The 25,394-nt window shown below is 31.9% G+C and overlaps 2 protein-coding genes across 2 annotated transcripts; both read left to right on the forward strand.

Annotated features, from left to right (window-relative positions):
- Positions 1–12,095: 12,095 nt before the first annotated feature.
- Positions 12,096–13,456, forward strand: LOC111367277 (dof zinc finger protein DOF3.1-like). Its single transcript, XM_022988058.1, has one exon. The coding sequence runs from the start codon at positions 12,483–12,485 to the stop codon at positions 13,215–13,217; it is 735 nt and encodes a 244-aa protein (XP_022843826.1). The 5' UTR covers positions 12,096–12,482; the 3' UTR covers positions 13,218–13,456.
- Positions 13,457–18,559: 5,103 nt separating this feature from the next.
- Positions 18,560–20,747, forward strand: LOC111366450 (probable pectate lyase 9). Its single transcript, XM_022987206.1, has 4 exons — positions 18,560–18,901; positions 19,279–19,634; positions 19,784–19,919; positions 20,526–20,747. The coding sequence occupies exons 1-4, from the start codon at positions 18,560–18,562 to the stop codon at positions 20,745–20,747; spliced, it is 1,056 nt and encodes a 351-aa protein (XP_022842974.1).
- The last annotated feature ends 4,647 nt before the right edge of the window (positions 20,748–25,394 follow it).

Consider the following 25,394-nt stretch of genomic DNA (forward strand, 5'->3'; position numbering starts at 1 on the left):
TAGATGCTGAAAATTTTAAAGAAGTGTTAAAACGAATTGAAAATTTTTTTAGACACCTATTGTTAGGAGAAGTTATTCCAGAAACTAAAATTGATATGATTACTCAAGAAACTTTACAAGCTGAAAGAGAAATGGAACTATTAAAAATTTGTGATATGTGTGAATTAAATGAATATACTAAGAAATTTGAAAAGATATATATCAAAGCATCTAAATCTATAAAAGAATGGAATCTATCAAAAGAAGATAAAAAATTATTAAATAGATATTTTCTTAAATTACCTTGGCCAGGGGGTTAGAAATTATTTGAAGATTACCAAATCTATTGGAGTAAAATAGAATAGGAAGACCCAAATCACAAAACTGATACTTTAGGAGTGAGAACTTCATTCACTAAAAGAAAAATCGCCGAATGGTGCAAAAAATCTATGTACTAACACCTATTTAGAAAACATGGTAAAAAACCTAGTTTATGTTGTTATGGAGAAATAACATTTGTACCACAATTTAACAGTCACCAACCATCTAAAAAACCATATTATAAAAAGAAATTTAAGAAATATTTAAAACCTTGGAAGAAAAACAAAGGATTTAAGAACCACAAAAAATATTTTAAGAAGAAAAAACCTTGGAATAAGGAATATAACCAATATAAGAAGCCTCAGAAGAAACCAAAGGAAGAATTTTATAAAAAATGTAAATGTTTTACTTGTAACGAATTAGGACATATCTCTCCCAACTGTCCCAATAAAAATAAAAGAGAAAATGTTAAATCTATTAAGTTAATGGAAGAAATTGAATACGATTCAGAATATGAGATAATTGAAGATCTAGACGAATTATCTGAAACAGACTCAATTTATGAGCTTGATATTAAAGAAATTGAGGAACCTGAATATGAACAGATATATATGAATCAAGAAATTATTGATACCGTTGAAACTACCTTAGATAGTGAAGAAGGAACTTCACAAACTGTTATATTTGATGAAGAAAGATACGGAGCTATAAAAGAAAAACAGATATCTTTAAGAGATAAAGATGTTTTTATTAGACCAATACTACCTTGGTTTAACAAAACTATATACATTGCCAAATATGACGAAGTACCTATTAACATAGAAAATGTTAAGGATAATACTATTATATAGACCTTTAATTACGAGAGAATGGGTTAATAGAGAATTAGAAAATACCAAAAGATCCACTAGAGAAAGATTAAAGAATATAGTGATTGGAGGAATCCAAATCATGATTAAAGGATACTTTAGAGAGGGAATGAATATTCCTATACAAATATATTTAATGGATAACAGGATACTTCATGATCCTATGGACGCTCTATTAGAAGTTGTCTTTGGAAATCTTGTATATAAGAAAATTATATTTACTATACGACTTGGATTTGCCATGTCTATATTAGATGAAAACTTAAGTTTAGGATTAAATCTATATCACAAAATTGATAGATTAAGTATGCCACCAAGAAGTAAAGCTGTAACTTTACATTGTAAAGCTTTATATGCTTTTACTACTACAAACCAAAAAGAAATCAATAAAATCTCAGGAGAATTCATAGAAATTCATGAAGACTTTAAAAACCTAGCACAATTTACATCACCAATAATGCTAAGTGATTGTAACATTTTGTTACCACAAGAGATATTACTTGATTTCCATCAACGATCTAGAAGAATAGACAGTAATGTAGGAAATCAAGGATTGGCAACTTTGAATACTTTTGGACAATTTGTAGTTAGAATGCCTAATAGAAAGAAGTATCAGTACTAGAGAACTCTCAAGCTCTAGTAGACCATCTACAAGTAGAAATTACACAACTATAACAAGAAATAGTATTGATATTGATTTAAGAAAAAGTGAGGAAGATAATTTCCTTATATTAATAGAATATTTCAATAATCAAAATAACTACGAAGAAATCATAGCCCTTGTTAATACATGAGCTTGTACTAGCCATATAAGAGCAGACTTAGTTGATCATTTAGTAGAAGAAAATTTGCCACAAGGAATAACCCTTACATATTATCATGGAATTAAATATGAAATTAAAACACTTGTTAATCTTGAACTAAGTTTTACTGACATAAAATGGAAACAATTTAAGTTAAATCTTAAAATTCATAAAGATTATAGAAAAGGAAAAGATACTAGCCCAATATCACTTGGAATGAACTTTCTTGAAAATATATCACCATTTGTTATTCAGAAAAATATAATGCAAATAACTATGAAGGTAAACAAGAAATGTTGCCTAGAGTTAATAAAAACAAAGAACTAATTTATATGATACAAGGAATTAGATCAATCAAAACTAGTATTTTGAGCCCATATATTGAGATAACTCTCAATTTACCAGACTACTGTATGATAAGATTTTATGCAATACTTGATATTGGATTAGGAATTTGCCTATGTAAAAGAAATGTGTTCCCAGAACACTATTATAAAAGAGATTATAAGAAAACAACTTACGGTCAAACAACTAGTGATATTGTTGAAATATTTAGAGATTTTGTGGAAAATGTTCCTATTATTATTGGAAATAGAGAATGTTTTATTCCGCAAGTATTCGCTACAGATAAAATTGGATGTGATATCCTCTTAAGAGAAAAATTTATCTATACATATAGCCCTTTTATGTAAAATAAAGATAGTTTTGAATTTACTACACCTTGTAATTACAAAATTAAAAGATCCAAAATTTATAAAGCAATTGGAATTGCACATCATCCGATTAACCATAAACCTAAACATCAGAGTTCTGCAGGTAATTGTGGTGGATGTTATACAGAAATCAATCAAAAACAAAGAATTCATGTATTAAGAATTAACAAGTTAGAAGAAGAATTAAAAAATATTAAAATTGAACTAAAAGAACGTTATCATGAACATCTCTTAGCGAAATGGGACAAAGATTAACATATGACAACAATTGAATTAAAAAATCCAGATGTTAAGATATCAAGAAAACAATTCCCTTATAGCGAAGAAGATAAAAAGGAATTTGAAATACAAATTAAAGAACTTTTAGGATTATGAGTTATAAGAGAATCATCTAGTCCATATATTAGTCCTGCATTCATGGTCAGAAATCATAGTGAAATTAAAAAAGGAAAAGCTAGAATGGTAATTGATTATAGAGATCTAAATTCTAAAACTATACATAATAGCTATAAATTACCAATAAAAGATTTGTTAATAAAACAAATACAAGGAAGTAAATTATATTCTAAATTTGATTGTAAAATCTGGATATTGGCAAAAAAAACTAGACGAAGCATTAAAACCTTTAACTAGTTTTACTACTACTAATCCATTAGGACAATTTGAGTGGAATGTTATGCCATTTGGATTAATGAATACCCCAGCAATATTTCAACAAAGAATGGATAAGATTATTAGACAAATACATTTTTTTTGTAGTGCTTATGTTGATGATATCCTTATTCATAGTAAAAATTTAAAAGAACATATCAAACACCTTAAATTTTTTTATTATATTGCTCAAAAATATGGTCTAGCCCTATTTGAAATAAAGGCAGAAATAGCTAAAACTGAAATTGAATTCTTAGAATATATTTTTACAGAAGAGAAAATACTCCAACAACCTCATATTCGAAAAAAGATTATCGAATTTCAAGAAATAATTAGAGATAAGAAAGAGCTACAAAACTTTATTGGATTATTAAATTATTCTGAAAAATTTATAAAAATTGTTCAAAATACAAAGTCCACTTTACTAAAAAGTTTAGAAAAGGAGTTGTATGGGAATGGACACAAGAAGATATTGAAATGATAAACAAAATAAAGAAAACATGTGAAAATTTACCTGAATTAAATATTCCAAATGATGATGATTTCTATATTTTAGAAACGGATGCATCTCTATTACACTGGGGAGTGATCCTCAAAAGAAAAGAAAATCATAAAAAATTTCTTTGTAATCCATTGTGTAAATGCCCAGAAGCACTTGTTGCATACACTTTAGATGCTTTTAAGGATGCAGAAACCAGATATGATATTAATTGTAAATAATGTTTGGCTGTTAAGAAAGGAGTAGCAAAATTTTAACATTATTTGTTACCAAAGAAGTTTCTTATTAGAACTGATAATACTCAGGTGAAACCATTATTGATAAATAAACTTGGAACAAGTGTAGCTGAAAGGCCACTTATTGGAATGCAAATGTGGTTTGCGCCATTTAAATTTGATATTGTCCATATTAAAGGAAAATACAATTTTATTCCAGATTTCTTAACCAGGAATGGAGCAAATCAAGAAGGAACTCGAAACATTGAAGTTCGAGATGAATGTGAAGATAGCTGCGATAGAATTCAAGATGACAATGATGGAAATGGTTGATATCAAGCCAGCATCTGAGAAAGCCAACAAAACTATATTATCTGAAAGCCCTAGTGCCAATAAATCTGAAGGTTTTTATGCCAATATTGAACAAGAAGCATTAAAGCTTCATAATCTATCTGTCAAGGAGAATACTACTTTGTCTCCCTCACCGGAGGAAATTTATACAAAGGATGGTATCTCTATACCAGAGCTAAATCGCTCAAATATTATCAAAGCCTGCAACACACCTGGTGTTATGGATATAAAAAATAAAGATGATTTTATTTTGGTATATATATTGTTCAACCTTGCCTGCTACTGGTTCACTAGTATAGGAGGATGGATGAAAACTCTAGCGTATGGAACTTATAACAAAGTTAATCTATATCCAGGAGCCCCAACTTATTGGGTTCGCACTCTTTATGAAATGAGAAATATAATTTGTATTTACCCGTCTGAATCATTAAAGCCCCATTTGTTTCCCATTTTTACCCAAAAAATGCATTCTTCCTACCAACATGGGGTCCTACATGCTGACATCCATTTGAAATTGACTAGTGCAATATTTTACTTTCCTGAAATGCCCCCATTTCATACAAAAGCCCACCCTTTTTGACTTTTCCACCTACCATAATTTTTGCTCATTGTTGAGGATTGTAAAGGAATTGGAGTGTAAAAATTTGTTTGTGCAGTAACATAAGGACAGTAATGTCAGTGGAATGGACAAGTAACGGCTCTATTTTGTCTAAAATGGGAGTAGAAAATGGGCAACAAACAGGGGCTAAAAGAAATTTTATGCTATCAAAGGATGTTGTCCGAGCTATTAAAAGATATTGTCAAATTCTTAAACACAAGAATATTTATATTATGTTTTTCTCTACTTGTCTTGAATGGGAAGATGAAGAAGATAAGTTGCTTCCAGTAAGCTATGTTATAAGAGTAGCTATCACTTCTAAACATTTCTAGTTTGAGAAAAGTGAAGTTCATGAAACTACACCAGAAGACACTATCAAGATGATAGCTTTCCGTAGAGCCAAAGGATATAAGGAGCAGTTCGAGTATATCCAAAAGGTTATTGAAGAAAAACAAAATATTTGGGTTTATGAGTCACAAGATTACATGATTTACAGTAAAGCTGTTGCACCCACTAAACAAGAAAATTGACACTATCTCGACACATGGTGTGATCATATCTTTGAAGGACAAGCTAGTGGGACACAGAAAACAAAAGAAGATCTGTGCAAACAGTTTTGACGTTATCCTAATCATAAGTGCGAGTGCTGCTGCACTGAAGGCAACATCTCACCAATCTCTCTTGACCCATCAGAATTTTCGGAAGAGTGGTTTGAGTCACATATGGAAAAGTAAGGGACCCCTTTATCACTACTTTATCAAAATCATTTTGATAAAGAAAAACTGTGAGTTTACCTCAATTATTTCCAGATTATGACAAGAAAATTTTAGGCCATAGTAAGATACCCAATATCTTACACAGTTAAAGCAACAATAGTGAAGGACAACTGTGGAGTTTTTTTCAGTCTATAAATTGAAGATCGGTTCTCAAGAGTGAGCATCGAGTCAAAAATCAAAAATTTATCTTTCTACCTTGTATTTCAAGTCTTGTAACAATTTCAATTTCTTTCTTTAAAGTGAAGTGTGTAATAAGGTAATTTCTATGGAGTTCTAATTTCCTTAGATAAAGTATCAAGAGTGTAGCCGAAGTATGTATATGTACTCTTATATGAGAGATATTAGTGCGATGTGTTTATGAAAGTTGTTTGAAAAGGGTGTATTCTTGTCCTTATTACTTTCTCAAAAACTCTTCTTACTTATACTCTAACGGTGAAAACCTTGAAGGTTAGTGCAAGTATCTTGTTGTTATTTTATCGTGTGTTTGTGTTTTTAGCATTGTTGAGAAAGCATTGAAAACCCTGTTACCATTCAAGGTGATGTTTTAACAAGGAGTTGACAGGAAAATTGTGATTTCGTGTGATCCATTGTGAAATATGCAAAAGAGTCAGAGAGAAAAACAATTATGTACGGAAGTCATGTTGGACTATAACCCACTTTCTTAAATTCAAATAGTACCGATCACTTATTTATGAGTATATTAACATATGGGTGCAAGCTCAAGGGAAATCTCATTGATATTACTCTGTCTTTATCTTCTGCTTCAATACTGTAAGATCTTTCTTATTTATATCAAATACTTGCATTAATTGTTGCACTCATATTATTTACGAAGTTCTTATGACTTTTATTCATAGCCTAAGAAGAAAAACTTAGGGATTATTTATCATATATTGATAGTTTGATGCTAGGATATACTATTAAAGGATTAAATAATTTACTAGAAAAATTGTTAGAAAATATAAATAATATTACTTCTTAGTTAGAAAATATTAATATACCATATGAAAAATATAATAGACTTAAAGAAAAATACGAACAATATGTTATAAATTATTCTAATTTATTAGATCATAGTATGGATTTATATTTTGATATTCAAAATAGAAGGAATACAATATAAAACTAAAAGATATGACTAATTCTGCAATATACTTATTTGAATTCATTAAGGGTAATTTAGACCTTTTATCAATTGAAAAAGTTAAGTGATTTGACCCGGACATTTTGAAAATTATCCCTCTACGGGTAGTGGATTTGTAGATTTATTTAATTTTATAATATTATTATTAATATTTAAAAAATATGTTGTCATTTGATTTTTGAATAAAAATATTTTAAACTTGAATTTTGAAATTGGTACTTCAAAAACATTGTTGGCTGTATCCACAATTATGTTTGGGGGGGCTAATTTTCATTGTTCAGTTACCTTTTTTAATTTCTTGTAATTTTAATCCAATGCGAAATCTTTGGTATAAATAGTCCCAAACATTTAAGAGGCATAGCTTGTCCCCAATGTTTTAACATTTTTGGCGCAAACCAGTAAACAATGGCTAACACATCTTCCAAAGAGCCAGGGGTGGGCATCTTACCAACAACTGCCTAAAGTGAGCGAACCGACCAGATTCGGGTAGACTTTTGTAAGGTAGTTTGGGTCGGGTAGAAATCAATGGTGAAGTCGTCGGTCAAGTGGGTTTCGAGTTATCGACCAACCCGATAAGAAACGTTTCAAATAGACCAGTTAGCATATATATACATTTATAGAGTCGGCCTCCTGTCTCTCTCACCAACTTTGTCATCTCTCTTACTATTTCTCAAGTTTCTCACCTCTTCTCTAGCCTCAAACACTCGATATTGTTTTTCAATTTCTCAAATCTTTCTTCCCCAAATTTTCTCCAAATTGTGAAAAAGTTGATGGCTTTGCTTTGTTATGCCATATATGTATGATAATGGGTAGAAGATGTAAATCGCCATGTTGTATTTCTATTATTTATGTTGTACCATCGGTATATTGCTACTTTTTAGTTAAGTTGTTACATTGCTACTGAAGATGGAGATTTATCCTAGATTTTTTCATTGATTAGGGCCCAAGCCCAAACAGGGAATTAAAATCGAGCCGACCCAAGTCGATTCAAACATAACTGTAACATCCTGGATTTTTCGTTATAATTAGGAATTTTTAGGGATTTTAATAAAGTTTAGAGTTGGTTCTACTTAAAAATGAAAAAGTTAAGGTGCCAAAAGTGAGATTTAACTGTATATTCATTGTGCAGCTACTGTGCAATTTGGATAGACAGGGCTATGAGACGCACAATAATATGAATGATTATGCATAATTAGGGCCATAGGATTTCTCCTAGCAGCACAATAAGGACCACATATTATTTTAATAAAAAATTCGTTGTTTCATTTATCTCTAGTCTCACACTATAATTAGAAGTCATTTTCATTTAAAAATTACACAAGCATTTGGATAACCTAATTGTTCGGCTAGAAATATGTACTATCTTTAATCAATCATGCTTGATTTGGTATACATCGTGTTCTACAATTTGTCACATGTATTGTCATTCGTTAATTTAAAAAGAAAATAGTTTTCTAGTCCACATATTTTTTGAAAACAAAATGAATGTAAACAATGATGTAAAGAAAGAATGTGCAAATGACAAAATTCATCTTTAATTGATTATTGTAGTTTTTATATGTAACAATTATGAAAATAATGTAGAAATTCTCCCATTGACATGGGGCATTTGTGCGAGTGAAAAATATGAGGTACCTGTCAACCCTAAAAAATTCCATTTTTTTATATTTTAAGTCTCATTTGATTCACGTATCAATCCCGAAAAGTAGTATGATTTTAATTAACTTGTGAGTACTTGAATTATGCATGTGTTATCCTAGATATTGAATTGAGTTAATTATAGATGATCCTGATCATGGTACAAAGTATTGTGCTACTTATTTGTCGGTGATGTTCTGTGATTTTCTTATTCAACTTATTTGTGCATCATGATGATGATATCGAGCACGAAGTATGCTTTTAATACACGCATTTATTATATTGTCATTCTTATTGTACATGTTGATGGTGAATGGAATACCTTTACGATTGTACTATGTTGTTGATGTTTGGATAAACGTATTGCGTTTATTTAATTCAGAAGATCTAAATGCAACTTTGATTATTTGATAATTACATATTGTTTGTTTAATTGACATTCAATTACTTGTTCACTAATTGCCTGGTTTATGGATAATAATGAGATCAAGATGAGATAATTTGTTTAGTTCGTGCAATAAGTAACATATATTTTGATAAAGGACAAAAGATACCTCTATAGTCTATACAATCTAGTTGAAACGATGTCAACTACGTTTACGTACATGAATTTACATTGAGATATAGCATGCTTGGACACGTGAATAAGAATAAATTTCCTTGAGACAGATCATTAGAGATAATTGATCAATTGGATTGATATTACACATTAAAAAAATGGATCAAATGATGTGATAATAAACGATATTCACACTTACGTTAACAATAACAATATTATGCGATACAAACGACGGTCGGCGGTATGAGCACCGGTCGTGGTCAACATTAGGAGGCGCGTGGGGAACATGACGTGACAGCACCCATTAGCCACTGCCACTCATGTGCTGTTGATAGCCCCCACGTGCCACATGCCTCACTCATTTCTCATCACAATGCTATGCTCACCCAATTTCTTATCTCTATTTTTTTAGACAAAAATTACTTGTTTTCATAGTAAAAATAATTATTAAATTCAAATCTATTACTTATAAGTAGTTTACTTTTATTAGACTTGGTCTTAACGTAATTATATCTTCCATAGGAGGAACTCGGCCCGTATGGGACGAGGAATTCCCGACTTAACCGATAATATGTATTCATACGAAGGAATACACAATTCTCTAATAAGAACAAGAATAAATTAAGGCAACACATACATCAAATTATGTATATTTGAATGGGGGTTGACCCTTGAGCTTGTTGATTTTAGATTCTTCCTCATTTAATTATTAGCATACTTGTGAATTTTTTCTATTAAATTGTAATTCAAGTGTGCATAGTATTCATCTTGTGAACATGCTCGAGATTGTATACTAAGTTCAATTAGGCTCTGGTTTAATAATCATTATTTTTAAACTCTTTTTTCATATACTCATTTTTAACTATACGTGTACATAATGAAATATTCTATGAGTGTATCCAAAAAATTTTAACCATACATTCTTCTAAAAATCATTATTTCAAACTCTATTTTGAAATAGGGGTTAAATAAGAATTGACTAGGATCAAACTCGAGCCACCAAAGCTTGGATTACATGGATTTTTTGAACACCGATGTGATTCTAACTAAATAAGGGCAATACATCTATTTTGCTCGGTTAAGATTGCGAAGAAAGTTGGACAACAGTTTCAAGACATAACGAGATCAAGACATGAAATTTTTATAAACCTATAACTAAGCGACTTATTAAAACTAAAATTTGAGATCATAGTAAGACTTGATTTTAAAAGTTTATGCATTGTTTTACAACTCTAAGCCACACATTCAAAGAAGGAATTGATGAATGGTTCGTCCATTTTTCTTTTTCGATTTAATACTCAAAATTTAAAGGACTGACTTAAAGATCAAGAATTTCTCATTTCTTGATTTTAAGAACTACCCTTTCCAAATTTCTCCTAAAAATATATTTAAGGCATAATTTAAAGGTGGATTTAGAAAAGTTATGATCTGTATATTGGTGCATGTATGAAGATGCAGAAGAAGAAATGTGTGTACGCTCATAAGTCATATCGAGACAATTTGTTGAAAATGTATAATCGATTGAATGAACAAATAACTTTAACTGAAGAGTTAATTTTAATAGATATTACATATTTTTCATAATATTCTTTGTCATGGATATCGGGTGAGTTTCACTAAGGGTACGTTTGATTGTGGGTATGGAATTTGTACGTCAAGAAAATAAATTTTAAGCAATTATATGAAAATTGTCAATTAAATGTGTTTGATTGATTTAATTTTTAATCTAAAAAATATTATATTTGTTTATTTTTTATTGATAGATAGACGAGAAAGAGTGGGGATATGAGAGACTTTTCGAACGAAGGAATAGAATTTGAGCTTCGAGTAAATCGAAATAATTTCAATTTCTTGTTTGGTAGCATCTACTTCTCCATAATACCATGGGTCACATCTCATCCATTTACAATGCGCCATCTATTTCGATGACGGCTACTCAACTCCACCTCCATTTACGATACCCCTCGGTACTGCCATTTGGACGGCTGTCAAATCCCCATACTGTGAAGTTGACGGTAGTGATCCTGCTTATGATACCCTTCAGTTTCACATGGCTTCGTTTGCACGCATGCTCCATTGCTGGCTTCGCTGCAGCATCCAATGGCTTGCAGCCGGCTCGCGGTACTTGACTTGTTTTTAGTTACGTGATTAGAGATAGTATTAGGCACTGGTCTCCTCCCTCGGCTTAAATTCACACTTCAAGCCAAGCAAGATATATATAATCTAATACTATTTATTGTTAGAAAATATTGTGGTTTATAAATCAATGCGATTATTTGATCCAAAAAGATTTAAACGATAGGTGATTTAAGTTAAAATCAACAATGAATTTTAATAATATATTTAATAGAACTTGTAACTTTTAAATCACACGTTGAATCAATTTCTATTAAAATTTACGAAAAATTTAATTTTAATCCCCCATCAAACAAGGTCTTGGAATAGAAAACTGATTGAAATTTGGTTTCAATTATTTCAATTGGATTAACTGATCCAACAAACTGATTGAAATTTGGTTTCAATTATTTCAATTGGATTAACTGATCCAACTTTTTATTCTTATAACATTTAAAACGTCAGTGTATTGACAGTGTCTATGCGCTCGAGATGAGATGGTATTGATAGAATCTTCTTTATTGAACTACTAATGTATATTTTTTTAATGTTATACTATTAATTTAATATATGATTCATATGCGTGTAAGTAACGCGATAAATGAAAGAATGTTACTTTTTTTCTTTGTTATTAGAGAGACAAATCATCACAATCTAAGTTCAAGGAAAGAAAACATTAAGACAAAAGTTTGACATTGGTCAATTTTTTTATTTTTAAATAATCAGAAATCATTCCTCAATCCCCTTTGTTTGATTAAATTAATCATTGTTGATTTGTTAAGTTATCAATAATAAAAAATTACTTTTTTTATTAATTAAAAAATGGTTAAATGGCACTTTCTACACTCTGGCTTAGCTAAAGCCAAAATTTCAACTTGAAAAAAGACTGAAGCGAAGTGAGTTTCTCTCTCAATATTTATGTGTATATATATTTTGTTCTTTCGCCGTCTCTCTCACGCGGATTTAGACCTCATAATTTTCTCTCTGAATCTCTTCTTTTGATGAATTCGACCAGTTCTAAATTCTGAGGTTTTCTGGTTTTAGTTTTGACTTTAGGGGTTCTTTGAATCTGTGTTTGAATGCTGCTCTGAAATTTTGCAATTTTGGGTTTGAAATTAGTATATTTTGTCTTCGTTTGGCATTTCGTAATTTGTAATTCTTCCCTTTTCGCCACTTCACACAAAATCCCATTTCTTCAATCCCCAAATTCGATTGTTTAAATCAAATTTTGAGTTTTTTTTTTTTGATAAAATGCAATACCCATCAATATATTCACAGATCAAAGCACAAGCAACACAGCCAAATCCACAGCCACAATTCACAGAACAAGAACAATTGAAGTGCCCAAGGTGTGAATCCACAAACACAAAATTCTGTTATTATAACAACTACAACCTCACTCAGCCGCGCCACTTCTGCAAGAATTGCCGGAGGTACTGGACTAAAGGCGGCGCTCTTAGAAACATCCCCGTCGGCGGTGGCTCTAGGAAGAACACTAAGCGCACCTCTTCCTCAGCCGCTTCTTCCCGAAACAACCACCTCAAACGCGCATGGCCATCCTCCACCGCCTCCACGGCCGCCGTGTCAGCGCCATCAGCGTCCAGGTCTACTGCCGCTGTTATCACTGAATCGTTGCCGCTGAAGGCAGAAAATTATGGTGGTCAGTTCGAGAATTTAACAGACTTCAGCTCAATTCTGGGGTCAAGTGGAGGGCAATTCACTGATTTGCTCAATGGTCTGACCCCAAATTGTTCAAAAGTGCAGTCAATAGAATTGGTTGGTGATCAAGATCCGTGTTCGGATCATAATATGGACCTCCAATTGGTGTTGGAGGGTGGGAATGACAATAATGCAGATGGGTACCTAAATATTCAGTGTGGCGGCAGCGCCGGCGATTCTAGCTGTTGGAATGGTGGCGAAGGCTGGCCTGATCCTGATCTAGCTATTTACAATCAGGTTCAACTTTTCAGTAATAAAAAGTACTAAAAAATTAATAAAAATGTTCATTGAGAGTGACTAAAGTGAGAGGTATTTATATTTTCTAGTTAATGAAATTCGGTAGATTACCTTTTTAACTGCCTGGAAGTCTATATGTGATTATTAAAGTATTGGTTGTGGTACTCTTCAGCATTTTTCATAGGTTTTATGTTTTTTTTAGTTTGATGGTTTGTGTGTTCTTAATACTTTGTACGAGTTATAAGGGAAAAAGAAATCTCTCTCTCATATTTGTTATTTTCTAATTTTAGGGCATGTTTGATAGTGATTATGAAAGTTAATTTTTTGACCGTTTGAGATAAAATTGATCTCACCTATGAGTGAAGTAATTGACGGCTGATTATGTTAAGTAACGATCAAAAAATTGATTTGTTAACTTGAAAAATCAGAACCAAACGAGGGCTTAATAGAGACTTCAATTGTTTTTGCAATTCAACAATAGGAATAAAAAGATACAATCTTCTTCCTATGCACAAGAAGAGACATTAGGCTAGCTGGTGGCAATTTGGTGTCCAATTGGTAAATTAGTTGTTCGAAATGAGTTAATTTCACCAATGCTCACTGAAGTTCAAGCAAAGTTTTAAATTGGTCATTAAAGCGTTTTTCCGAGAAGTTAAACAGTGTTAAATAATTGATAACTCTGTTAGCTCGATTGATGCTATATACGACGTAGTAGAGGTTAAACCTTAACGTGGACTAATGGTCAATAAATGATCGACTCAATGTGGTTGGCCTCATATGTTATCGATTATGTAATATTATTTAATTTCAATGATTAAATGGGTTATAGAAATAAATATTATGCTACAAGTACATTATGATGTTTCTAATGTACAAGTGACGTAACATCATTGGAGAGTTGAAAATTAAATTTTTTTTTTTTAACCCTCCAATCATGAATTTCCATGCGTACATTATGGACCATAATGTGCAGGTACTTGTTTTAGATAAAAATCAGATTTTTAATATACTTTCATAAAAATTGTTGAAGTGTATGGTTAAAAAGTTGATAAAAGTTATGAGTTTTATGAAATGTGTAATTAAAAATGATTTTGAGAAAAAACGAATTTGAGAAATGGGACCTAACGAGGCTTAATTTGAGCTTTAATTATCACACATGAAATCAACTCAACATATTTGACTAGAGATTTGTATTGAAAGTCGACTTTTTTATTTGACCAATTCCCTTAAAAACTTAAGTTGTCAGAAAGGAAATATATTCATTTATGGAAATATAATTTTCAACAAGTTAATCTTGAGACTAAATTTATATACCATCGAAAGTGTGACGTTTTTATGCATAGGTGGTTGTGAAACTTGAACTTAATGCTTTCATCTTTTATTTACAATTACGTTATGTTCGACCATTTTGGATTTTTTTAATTATTAGAAGTATAGCATGTTTATTTAAATTTAATCTTCAACTATTCACCTAGTTGAGGAACAATATTGAGTAGGAAAGAGGTACGGGCTAAAAGATAAAACTTAAAAAGGATATTTAAGAATTGTAAGACAAAAACCTAGTTGAAAGATCTTGTTTTGGACGATTATATTTACATCATATTTTTTACTAATTGCACCATGTTTTAATTATACTTCAAGTCTTAGTTCTTGTTTGATCCCCATTATTTTCAAAATATAATTTTCTTTCTCTTTTTTTCAACTACATATTTTTCAATCAAATAATATTACATGTAAATTTTTTAATCATGCATTCTTTATTAATCTACTATTCCAAAATGCCGTCTACACCAAAAAAATGGAGCTCAAACAGGATTTTAATCTGAGCTCATTATGGCACTTTTGTTCATGAAGAATTCTCAAGGTATTATTATAATCAACCTTCGATTAATTAGCAAATCTCAAAAAAATGTCCATTAGATGGCATAAAAAAGATATATTTTCTCATCATAATTTTAAAAGTAATAATGCAAAATTAAGACAAAGTATTTTTCCCTCATTCAAATGCACTTCAGTTCTTGAGCCACATTGTTATTTGTTGCATTCAAATTCGAAACCAATGGAGCAAAGTCAACAAAGGATTCTGATCGAACAATACTGAAAAATATATTTCTTGTAAGGAGTCTTGTTAATACTAAAGAATATATGTCTATCTGCCATCCATACCCACATAAATAGGCTTTTCCACCTCTTAGAGATAGCGGCTAGCAATATGAGAACAGCATAAATCATGAATATGAAATTGTGGAAGAAAAATACAAGCATCGTGCTACTACATGCCTAGACTAGTTAAGTTAGATGGAGATGTGTAAGAGGTGATGAAGAAAATGACACGAGGAAGAAAATTGAAGAGACATCATTTTAATTTTAGAAAGAAAAAAAAATGTATAGTTAAATACAGGACCCCTTTTCAAAAAGTGAGGTCTTTTTTGCAGTATAATTTTATCTAAGCCTCGTTAATTAAATTCCTAGCCTGGGCGACTTGTTGATCTGTGAATTGACATTTCTTTCTCCTGTGTGGTCCAATAAGGTCCGCACCCATTATGTGCCAATGGATGTGCCCTACCCATTTCACATTTTATTATTCAATGAACCACGTGCCACCCACAAAAAAATAAAAAAATAAAAAATAATAAAAATAGAAAGGTAAAAAGAAAGAAAATTTGGTGGGTGTAGGAATGGCAAAATATTTCGACCTCAACCCATGAGCAGAAAATCTAGATTTTTAATCTCCGTAGGGTGTCACCCTTCTCTAGTGTCATCGTAGGTAGGAGATTCCTATACATGAGATAATTACAAATTATAGAGAAGACGTTAAGAGTACGTTAGCATATTAAACTAATATGATTGTATAAAGTTGAAGAAAATACATTTACAAGTTTTGTCAACTGCTTATTTTAGTATTAGTAAATATGAAATATAGTTATGAAACTTCGTTTGAACTAAAGAGTTGGATGGTCAATTCTAGGCATGATTTGTATGACATTGGTGAGAATAATATGTTATAAATTTCTTTTTGTCAACTGCAGATAACAAAGTCTAATTTACTTGAAAGAGATTGGCTCCGTAGCACAAACGTAGGTATCATATTTTAATTTGACTTCTTTGCAATCCCACTTATTTGCCGACTGAAATTTATATTTTTGACTTTAGCATTGGATATTAAATGTGGCATCTGTCGAGTCAAAGCAAGTTGGAATTTCTAGTTTGCTATATATGCTTGAAAGAGAACATTACTATGTTTAATTAAAATATTCCAATTACACCTAATTTTGTTATCGAAACTTATCATTCCTTTTCTTTTTCTTAATCAAAATCTACGTAAGTACTTTTTTTTTTTTTTTTTTACTTTAAGTCCCATGCTACAAGCCTACAAGTAAAATTCAATATTATGCATGATTTGGTTTCTTGATCTTTGTGTGGAACTTTATGCATTGACCACTACACGGACAGGTTCAAATTACAAGCTAAATCCCGACTTATGTGGCAATGAAAAAAAAGATAGAAAAGCAAGGAAAAAATGATTGTTATTGCCTTTTTCCTCCAAAAACTGCCTGCTGTAATTCAAAACCCTATCAACAGGGTGTCAATGACCCTGTCCAACAAGATTAATTGTTTCATATTTGCTTTGTGATTATTGGTTAGCTAAAGGTTGCTATAAATTTCTTAGCTTTCTGTTGATGTTTTGTGGGGCTTTAAAAATAAAAGAAAGCAATATTCGATAGATGAAAGTGTAATTTTTTATTATGTATTACATTTTTTTATATGTAGTATTCCAACAATTAAAAGTACATTTTTTGAACGGCTTAAAAAATTTGGAAATAAAATATAACGCACATTGAAATAATTAAAAATGTCCTAATTAATTGCAATATTGCATCACTGTCGGGAGAGATTTATCTTACATTATCAATGTCTCGTAATGAGATCAATGTCACCATTGGGCCTATTAGTTAGGCTAATTACATATCGTAATTGGCCCATTTAAAAATTTATTCTACAACTTTATACCCCTAATTAGAATTAACTTCTTTAAAAACCAACTCTACTTTCTCCCTCAGTACATTTTTGTTACTTATTTAATTTTTCAAGAATGCTATATGTACATTTTCTTTGACATTCAACGAGGTGGCAGCAATCGTTGCCTTTAATTTTAAACACATTCCATCAACTCATCACTGGCTAGATTTCAACCGCATAAAAGGGATGTCATCATTAATGTTAACAAGGAATGTACATCTAGCATTATTCTTAAAGTTTTATTTGTTTAGGGTTAATTGCAGGATCGTGTTTTTATATAAAAATATTAGACTGTTAATTAAAGACAGGTAAAATTGTTCATTGAGGACTCAAGCACTGTCAAATTAAAATATTGAGTATTTAAATGCCACACTTTGAAGGTTGGTGATCCATGTGTTACATTGGTCAAAGATTGGGCGACCTTAGCATCATTTTCCCCCCTATAAAAATGATACGGAAGTTTATTTCCTTGTTAATGGATTGCAACTTTTGATTGCTTATAAGTTGTGGTCCTACATATTGTGTTGAGACTAAGTGTGTACTAAATTATGGGTCTTAAAAAATGTATGAATAAAAAAATATGTTGACGACCTTAAATTATAATATAAACTTTGCTAAACATCCTCCAAAAATCCTTTTACCATCGACATCCATGTTGGAAATAATATATTTTTTGGCCTACTCTAAATAAATGGACATAAGAAGGGGTTTGCGGGCACTAAAGGAAGGTGTGAAATCGTTTAGGGCAAAATCATTTAAAAATTTGAAGTTGTTTGGACAATTACGATCTCAACCTACAATATGCTCAAATAGGGTCGATATATATTTTCTCATTACTAGATTCCTCAACTCGATGCTAACAACTATAGTGAGGTCAAAACTAACAAAATCGGTTAAAAAAAAAAAAATCTAAAAAACACGCTTTCACGTAGAAATTACTTCTTGTTCCATAATTGAAGCTATACCTCACAATTGTAAAACCTCACAACTACGTACATACCACAAATAAAAAAACCATTCTAACAAACTTTAGTTCACTTTTACATGTATAAACCCCTTCCAACACCAAATTGTCCTAATACCCATGCAAACATTTCATCTCTCTCTAATTCTCCATTTCCAATTTCTCGTGTTATACAATCGAGAATCAAAAGTTTGTGTCATTGTAGAGAATTCGAGCACTCTTTTCCTGTCCGTAGTTATTTTTTCCATAAATATAAAATTTCTTTTGCCAATAAAATATGGCTTTGAGAGGCATGATAAAAAGTACAACATGGTGCCTTTTTTCAGCTATTTTGGTTGCCATCCTAAATAATCCAAGTCTTGTCATAGCTCGAAGATCAATTGAAAACATGAACGTGATCGACAAATGTTGGAGAGCCAATCCCAATTGGCGGAACCACAGGCATCAACTAGCGACGTGCTCAGTTGGGTATGCTGGAAAAATGATTGAAAACATAGGCCAAGGAGTGACGAAGTACAAAGTCACGGATCCTAGTGACGACCCATTGGACCCGAAACCCGGAACCCTGAGATATGCCATGACTAGCATTAAGGGGAAGGTTTGGATCACATTCCAAAGGGACATGAAGATTAAACTTGGGAAACCCCTTCTTGTTAGCAGCTTCACTACCATTGATGGAAGAGGTGTTAACGTTCACATTGCAAGTGGTGCTTGCCTACTTCTTCGAAGGGTAACGTTGTTTTATTTTTTTTCCTTCCAATGATTTATTATGCAAAACATCCTTGTTAAGTAATTATGACATGTTTGGTATGCATAAGTAAACAAAAATAAATAAATAAATAAAATTATCGTCTCTTGTCGTTAACATTATTCAATTTTATCTAGAACAAGCTAACAAACACGACCCTTTCATTGATGTTTAATGTTCTCAGCATCTTTGAATAATAAACCCATGAACAAGTTTAGTCACTTGCACCTTTCTTTAATGTTGTTCAATTTCGTCTACCTTTTCTTTTCACAAGTAATGCACATTTTGTAACACTCTAAATCTCTGAAATCCCTCAAGAAAATACAATTTTATGACAAATTTCAAGGAAAACATGACAGGTTACCAATGTGATCATCCACGGCCTCCGAATCCACGACTGCAAAGCGCAGGGTCCAGGGCAGGTGATGGGGCCTAATCGGGAAATCTTGGAGCTCAGCCCGGTTGATGGCGATGCAATCAGAATGGTAACCTCATCAAAGATATGGATAGACCACAACACACTGTATGACTGCCAGGATGGCCTAATTGACGTCACAAGGGGTTCCACAGGCATTACAATATCAAACAATTGGTTTAGGAACCAAAACAAGGTTATGCTCTTAGGACACGATGATGGTTACTTGAGGGACAAAGATATGAAGGTCACTGTTGCATTCAACCATTTTGGTCCGAATTGCCATCAAAGAATGCCGAGGTACGTTCCATTAAGAATTATGTTCCATCTTAAAACATCGTCTTTATTGAAAAGAATGTTTATAATATTTAGAGTTCTCTAATATATATAAAATTAATTGCTAATCAATAAATCATGAGTGTTAATCTTTTTTGTGGGTTTTTTCGCAGAGTTCGATTTGGCTATGCACATGTTGTTAACAATCTGTACCAAGGATGGGGATTGTATGCAATTGGAGGAAGCATGAACCCTAGCATAAAGAGCCAAGCAAATCTCTTTATTGCACCAAAAGGAGAGAAGAAAGAGGTAATTGTTCGGAATATAACCCTCACTCGAGCATCCTCATTTTCATTAAAAATAAAAGAGAAATAAAAATAAGAATATGAATCATACTCGAGATTTGCCTGAAAAATTCTAAATCGGAGAAAAACTATATAAATTTATCCTTCACGTGAAAAAGTTTTATAATCACATGCTCACACAAATAAATGATAAATAGTCAAGTACACCCAAGTTTTACACAATATTAATTGCTACATTGGAATATCTTTGGAGCCCAAACCAAGACTCACAAAACTAACTAGATAAATAGGATTCTTTTATTTTCATTTTTATTTTTTTGTGTAGGATAATAAAAGATGTTTGCTAGCTTTTAGTAGTCAACATTAGACAAAATAAGTAAACCCACAATTAAAATCGAATATATATTTTAAGTAGAAATATTATCACCACGTTATCCAAAAGTTATAGCTAATTGCATAAATATAATCCATCATAGATCACCCAGAATGAAACCCAGGAATCCACCCCGTTCATGTCTATCGGGCTCACTCTTATTTCAAGCATGCTCCTTCGTTAGTAACTCTAATAATTTCTTGATTAAGTAGCCACTAATTATATTTTAATAAACAGATCACATGGAGGAAAGGAAATCTGGGGATGTCTTGGAATTTCCAATCTGTTGAAGATGTATTTGAGAATGGAGCCTCTTTTAGCCAATCTGGTTATGGTGGAATTGCAGTTAAGCCAAAATATTCATCTGATCAAGTATTTCAAGTAGCAGATGCAACAACTGTCAGGTCCTTAACAAAATCTGCTGGTGCTTTGAAATGTCCAAAACAGTCGATATGCTAATTAAATAATACCCAAACTCAGTTAAAAATCAAGTCTCTAAACTTTTAAATGAACTTTATAAAGTTTAGTGATTGCATATTAACCTTTGTAAATTTCTTCAAGTAAACCTTTGTATTTGAAGACTTGTTGTATTAATTCATGGAGAATTATTGCTTGTTAAGCTAATTATTTCTAATTGTACGATTGAATTTCTTCTTCTATATCATGATATTCAACAAATTATAAATATAAATATAATTTCAGGATCGGTACATGATCATATTCAATAAAATCAAACTATAATGTAATAACAATTTAAAGGAATTTGATTTAAATTTTTTTCTTTTTAAGATTATTGAACCCTTGAACTTAATTTGAATTTAAATTTACTGGCATTTTATTTTTTTAAATAAATCAGAAAATATAAATATAATTTGAAGACAAGTTTAAGTGGATATTTATGCTTTGAATGCACCATCAATGGCACCATGAAATACTTTTATGGGTTTTATCCTTAAATGCTTTAAATATCAATAATTATTAATAGATCTCATTGCAATTAAAGTGGTAATTATTAGTTTCTTTCTTCCCGTATTTGCATATTATGGTTTTACTCATAAATTCCCACTATAGCTTTATTTTATCGTTCAGAGTAAATACAGAGTAATCTTTAAAAGGTAAGTGGTTAAGTTATACTTACCTCAAATACTTCTATTTTCTTAGAAAATTAACAAATCTAGTGTTCAGTTAATCATAGGTAAGACAGAGTACACAGTAAACCACTACAAATTAAGGACATATTTGATGTAGATTTTTTAAAATAGATTTTGTGAAAAAAGTGACCTTTAGAAGGTTATGTGATTACAAAGTGTTGGAAAAAATGAGTGAGCGGCTCACTTTTGGCACAATTTTTGGTGGGATCCGTTGGTCCAATTTGGAATATTAAAGTTGATATGTGTTCTTCCCTCGAGAACATCGAAGTCATGTATTTATTTGCCAAAAATGAAACTCGGGTGAATGAGAAATTGGAGTTTAAAGTGGACCATTGGAAATGATCTATGCTGATGGGAAAACTATAGATAATTTTGTCCCACATAGGAAAAACATGGAAACCAAAACCACTTTATATATGACTATGCATTGAAATGGTGTGATCATGTGTAGCATAGAGGTTTTCTCCACGTGCGCGCACAGGAGGTGCAAATCACGGACAGAAATAGCCTTCGGACCTTGAACTTGGGCGCGGCCTGTGCACACGAATGTCGGACCGAACGGAGCAAAAACTGGCCAGTTTAGATTGTCCGTGTTTTGTGATTTTTCCAAATGACTTTTAAGTGTCTAATTAAAGAAACTAATGGTCAGATTCAGTCTATACTCAATTTCCAGCCGTTTAAACTCAGATACAGTTCTATTTTCTATTTTTGTTCCGTCTCCTCCTGTGTCCATTCCAGTAAAGTGATACTGTTCGAACACTCGCCCAGTTCGCCGGAGTAGAATCGCGGTGCTCGGATTCTGCTAGTTACCGTTGTATCCTGGGAGACAGGCGCTCGAACTAAACCTCTAGCACTACGATGAGGGGGCGAATGTCTTAATGAAACTATGTTTACACAAGCCTCGGGTTGAAAATTTATCTATTATTTATTTAGTTTGCATTTTATTCTTACAGATTTATTTATTTAACAATTTACACATTTGCAACATACTTGACTCATATATTGTTTGTTAAATTTATGTTAGAAATAGATAAATAAAATAAACTGTTTTTCTTCAATTCGTTATATGTGTGAAAAATAGATTTCACATATACGGTATTTCTATTTGTAAGTAAAAGAATTTGTGTTATTTTAATTAGTGTATGAATAAAAACACTTTATACAAATTTTATGCAAATACGGTGAGCTTTGCCTGCAAATACAGTGAGTTGCCATATACGGTGAGCTTGCTGCAAATACGGTAGGCAATATATACGGTAAGCTGCCAAATACGGTGAGCCGCCTAGCATATACGGTAAGCTACCATATACAGTGAATTGAACTGCCAAATACGGTAAGCAATACTAGTAAGTTCTGGGTTAGCTCAGAACATGTGGGAGGAAGTTGTGTTATCAGAAATGCCAAAGAAGAAGAGGAAAGAAGCAAATATGGTTGACTACATGGCACAAGATGTCTCAGAAATGAATCTCGCAGCCGTCATTTCTGAAGTGAATCTGGTGGGTGCCACGCATTTTATGCAACGTGGTTTAACCGCAAGCATACAGTGTCAAGTTTTGTAGTATATTAAAGAATTGAAAAGTGTCGAACCCACTGGGATTGATATTCGACTTCTACTGAGTACTATAATTATGTCCGCGTTTACTTTATCTAGACAATCAGATGTTAAATTGATGTTTGAATGTCAAACTAATGTTATGAATTAAATACGCAAGGAACGTGAGGCAATTTTTAAAGATTAGATCAAAATTACATGATGTCTAGGGAGTGATTTCACTATATTATCAACATAATTCTCAACCCTTATAAATATTTCTATCAACTATTTCCCGAATTCATAGGCAAGAATCCTAAATTAATCCTATTTCCCTCTCTCGAGCGTCAAATAGAACCTATCTCTATATTTTAATCCCAATATCTCTATTCCGAATTAAATATATAAAGATTATCAAGCATTTGGTTCTTGTTTTACCCTCAAAGATTCGCACTTTCTCTCAAAACCTATGAATCTAGGTTATATTGTTCTTAAATCACGCCTAAATTTCCCTCTCTCGAGCGTCAAATTTAGAGCATCAATTCATTCAATTGGTGATCAGGCAACTGAAAGCATTACGCAAGAACAATACAAATCAATTCTGGAGAAATAAACGGGAATACTATAAAGAAATTAAATTATGTATCAAATATGTTACATCAAACCCTAGATTTAAAAGTTTAGTTCATGATGGAGAAGAAAAATGCAATGAAATACAAACTAGAGTGCATGGAGAAAAGAAAGATAGGAGAAAACTCAGTTTGCTGCTGGAAAACTCAAGTTTGCCTCTTGATTTCTCAGTTTTCTTCTTGATTTCTTCTCCAAAATCGGGTCAATCTTCTCTCAATTGGTACTTCTTTTTCTCTTGCCTCATTAGCCGTCTAATCCCCCTCTCTTGGTCTTCATCTTGGTATTTATATTTTCTAGGATTCCTCAATAGTTAGGGTATGATTTTCGGGCCGAGAAATAATTAAAATTTCGGGTTTTATGCATTTCGGGATTCGGCGCCGCAGCGCCCAAGTCTGGCACCAGTGGTACTGCTCTGCTTCCTCTTCGTTGGGTGCCATGGCGCCAGGTCTACTGCTGGAACTTGACTGCTTTTGTATGGCGCCCATTTTTGGAGCCGTGGCGCCAGTGCCACTGCCTTACAACACTTCACTTTAATTTTCAAGCCTATTTTTATTCCGATCTTTTTCAATACTTGCTTATTCATGCTCCATTTCAATGATCATCATTTTTGCTCATCACAGGCTCCCAATTGTGGTATTTTCTCGAGAAATGTCCAAACTGCAAAACAACACGAACAAACACATCAAAACGTTCAAAAGTGTCCAAGAACAAATCAAAAAACGTGATTTAGAAGCTTTAGTTTAATGAGTGAATTACACTCATCAAACACCCTCAAACTTAGTTCTTTGCTTGTCCTCGAGCAAACACAAAACTAAAGATAATCATTAACGAACACACAAGCACAACAAAAACATACAACGTCACTCAAAAGAAACATTATGTTAGACACCTTGCATTTATAGCTACCAGTTCAATGAATTTGTCTTAGTAAATGACGTATGTCCCAAGTAGACACAAAAATCTTTAATGAAACAATATATCGAACATGTGGTGGACGGCTAGAATAAACAAGTCATCAAAAATATCCCACGAATAGCGCAAAAGAAGTCTTTGGTAAAATTTATCAAACATTTTGTGGGCAAAACGATAAATTAGTAGTTAGGAAAATTCAAGCCCATAGAAAATTACAAAGTCTTCTAACATAGATTTCAACATTAGCAAAGAATGTCAAAGGGGCAGAAGAACAAACAAATTGTAGGCGTACAACAAAATAATTTCGAAGATAAAACAAAAATCCACATAATCTTTACCAAAACACAATCCAACAAAGAAAAATGATAGTTTGATGTAGCCCCAACCAAGATTACCATTAGAAGTTCAAATTAAGTAAAAGGAAGGAAAATTGCATTTTAAAAAAACGTACTTTTTTTGAAGAACTAGTCAATAACCTTTCAATTCTAAGATATTGGGTGTTATAGATGTGAATGTGTGTAAAGGTGGGGTAGTATGAGAGAATTATGTGTGTGCAAGTGTGGGGAGGAAGAGGGGGAGACTTGAGAGAGGAAAAGAATAAAAGGGTTTGGGGGTAGGGAGATAAAAAGATTGAGGGATCGTGTGTATGTTTTAAAAAGGGTTGGGCGCCATGGCGCCAAAGTTACTGAATTTTTTTTTTTTTTTTTTTAAAGAGTTGGCATTGCAGCGCCAAATATGTGCGCCACGGTGCCAACTATTCTGAAAATGTAGTAAAAAAAAAAAAAAAAAAAAAAAAAAAAAAAAAAAAAAAAAAAAAAAAAAAAAAAAAAAAAAAAAAAAAAAAAAAAAAAAAAAAAAAAAAAAAAAAAAAAAAAAAAAATT

The sequence above is a fragment of the Olea europaea genome, chromosome 18 (assembly GCF_002742605.1).
Source record: "Olea europaea var. sylvestris chromosome 18, O_europaea_v1, whole genome shotgun sequence".
Taxonomy (NCBI): Eukaryota; Viridiplantae; Streptophyta; class Magnoliopsida; order Lamiales; family Oleaceae; genus Olea; species Olea europaea.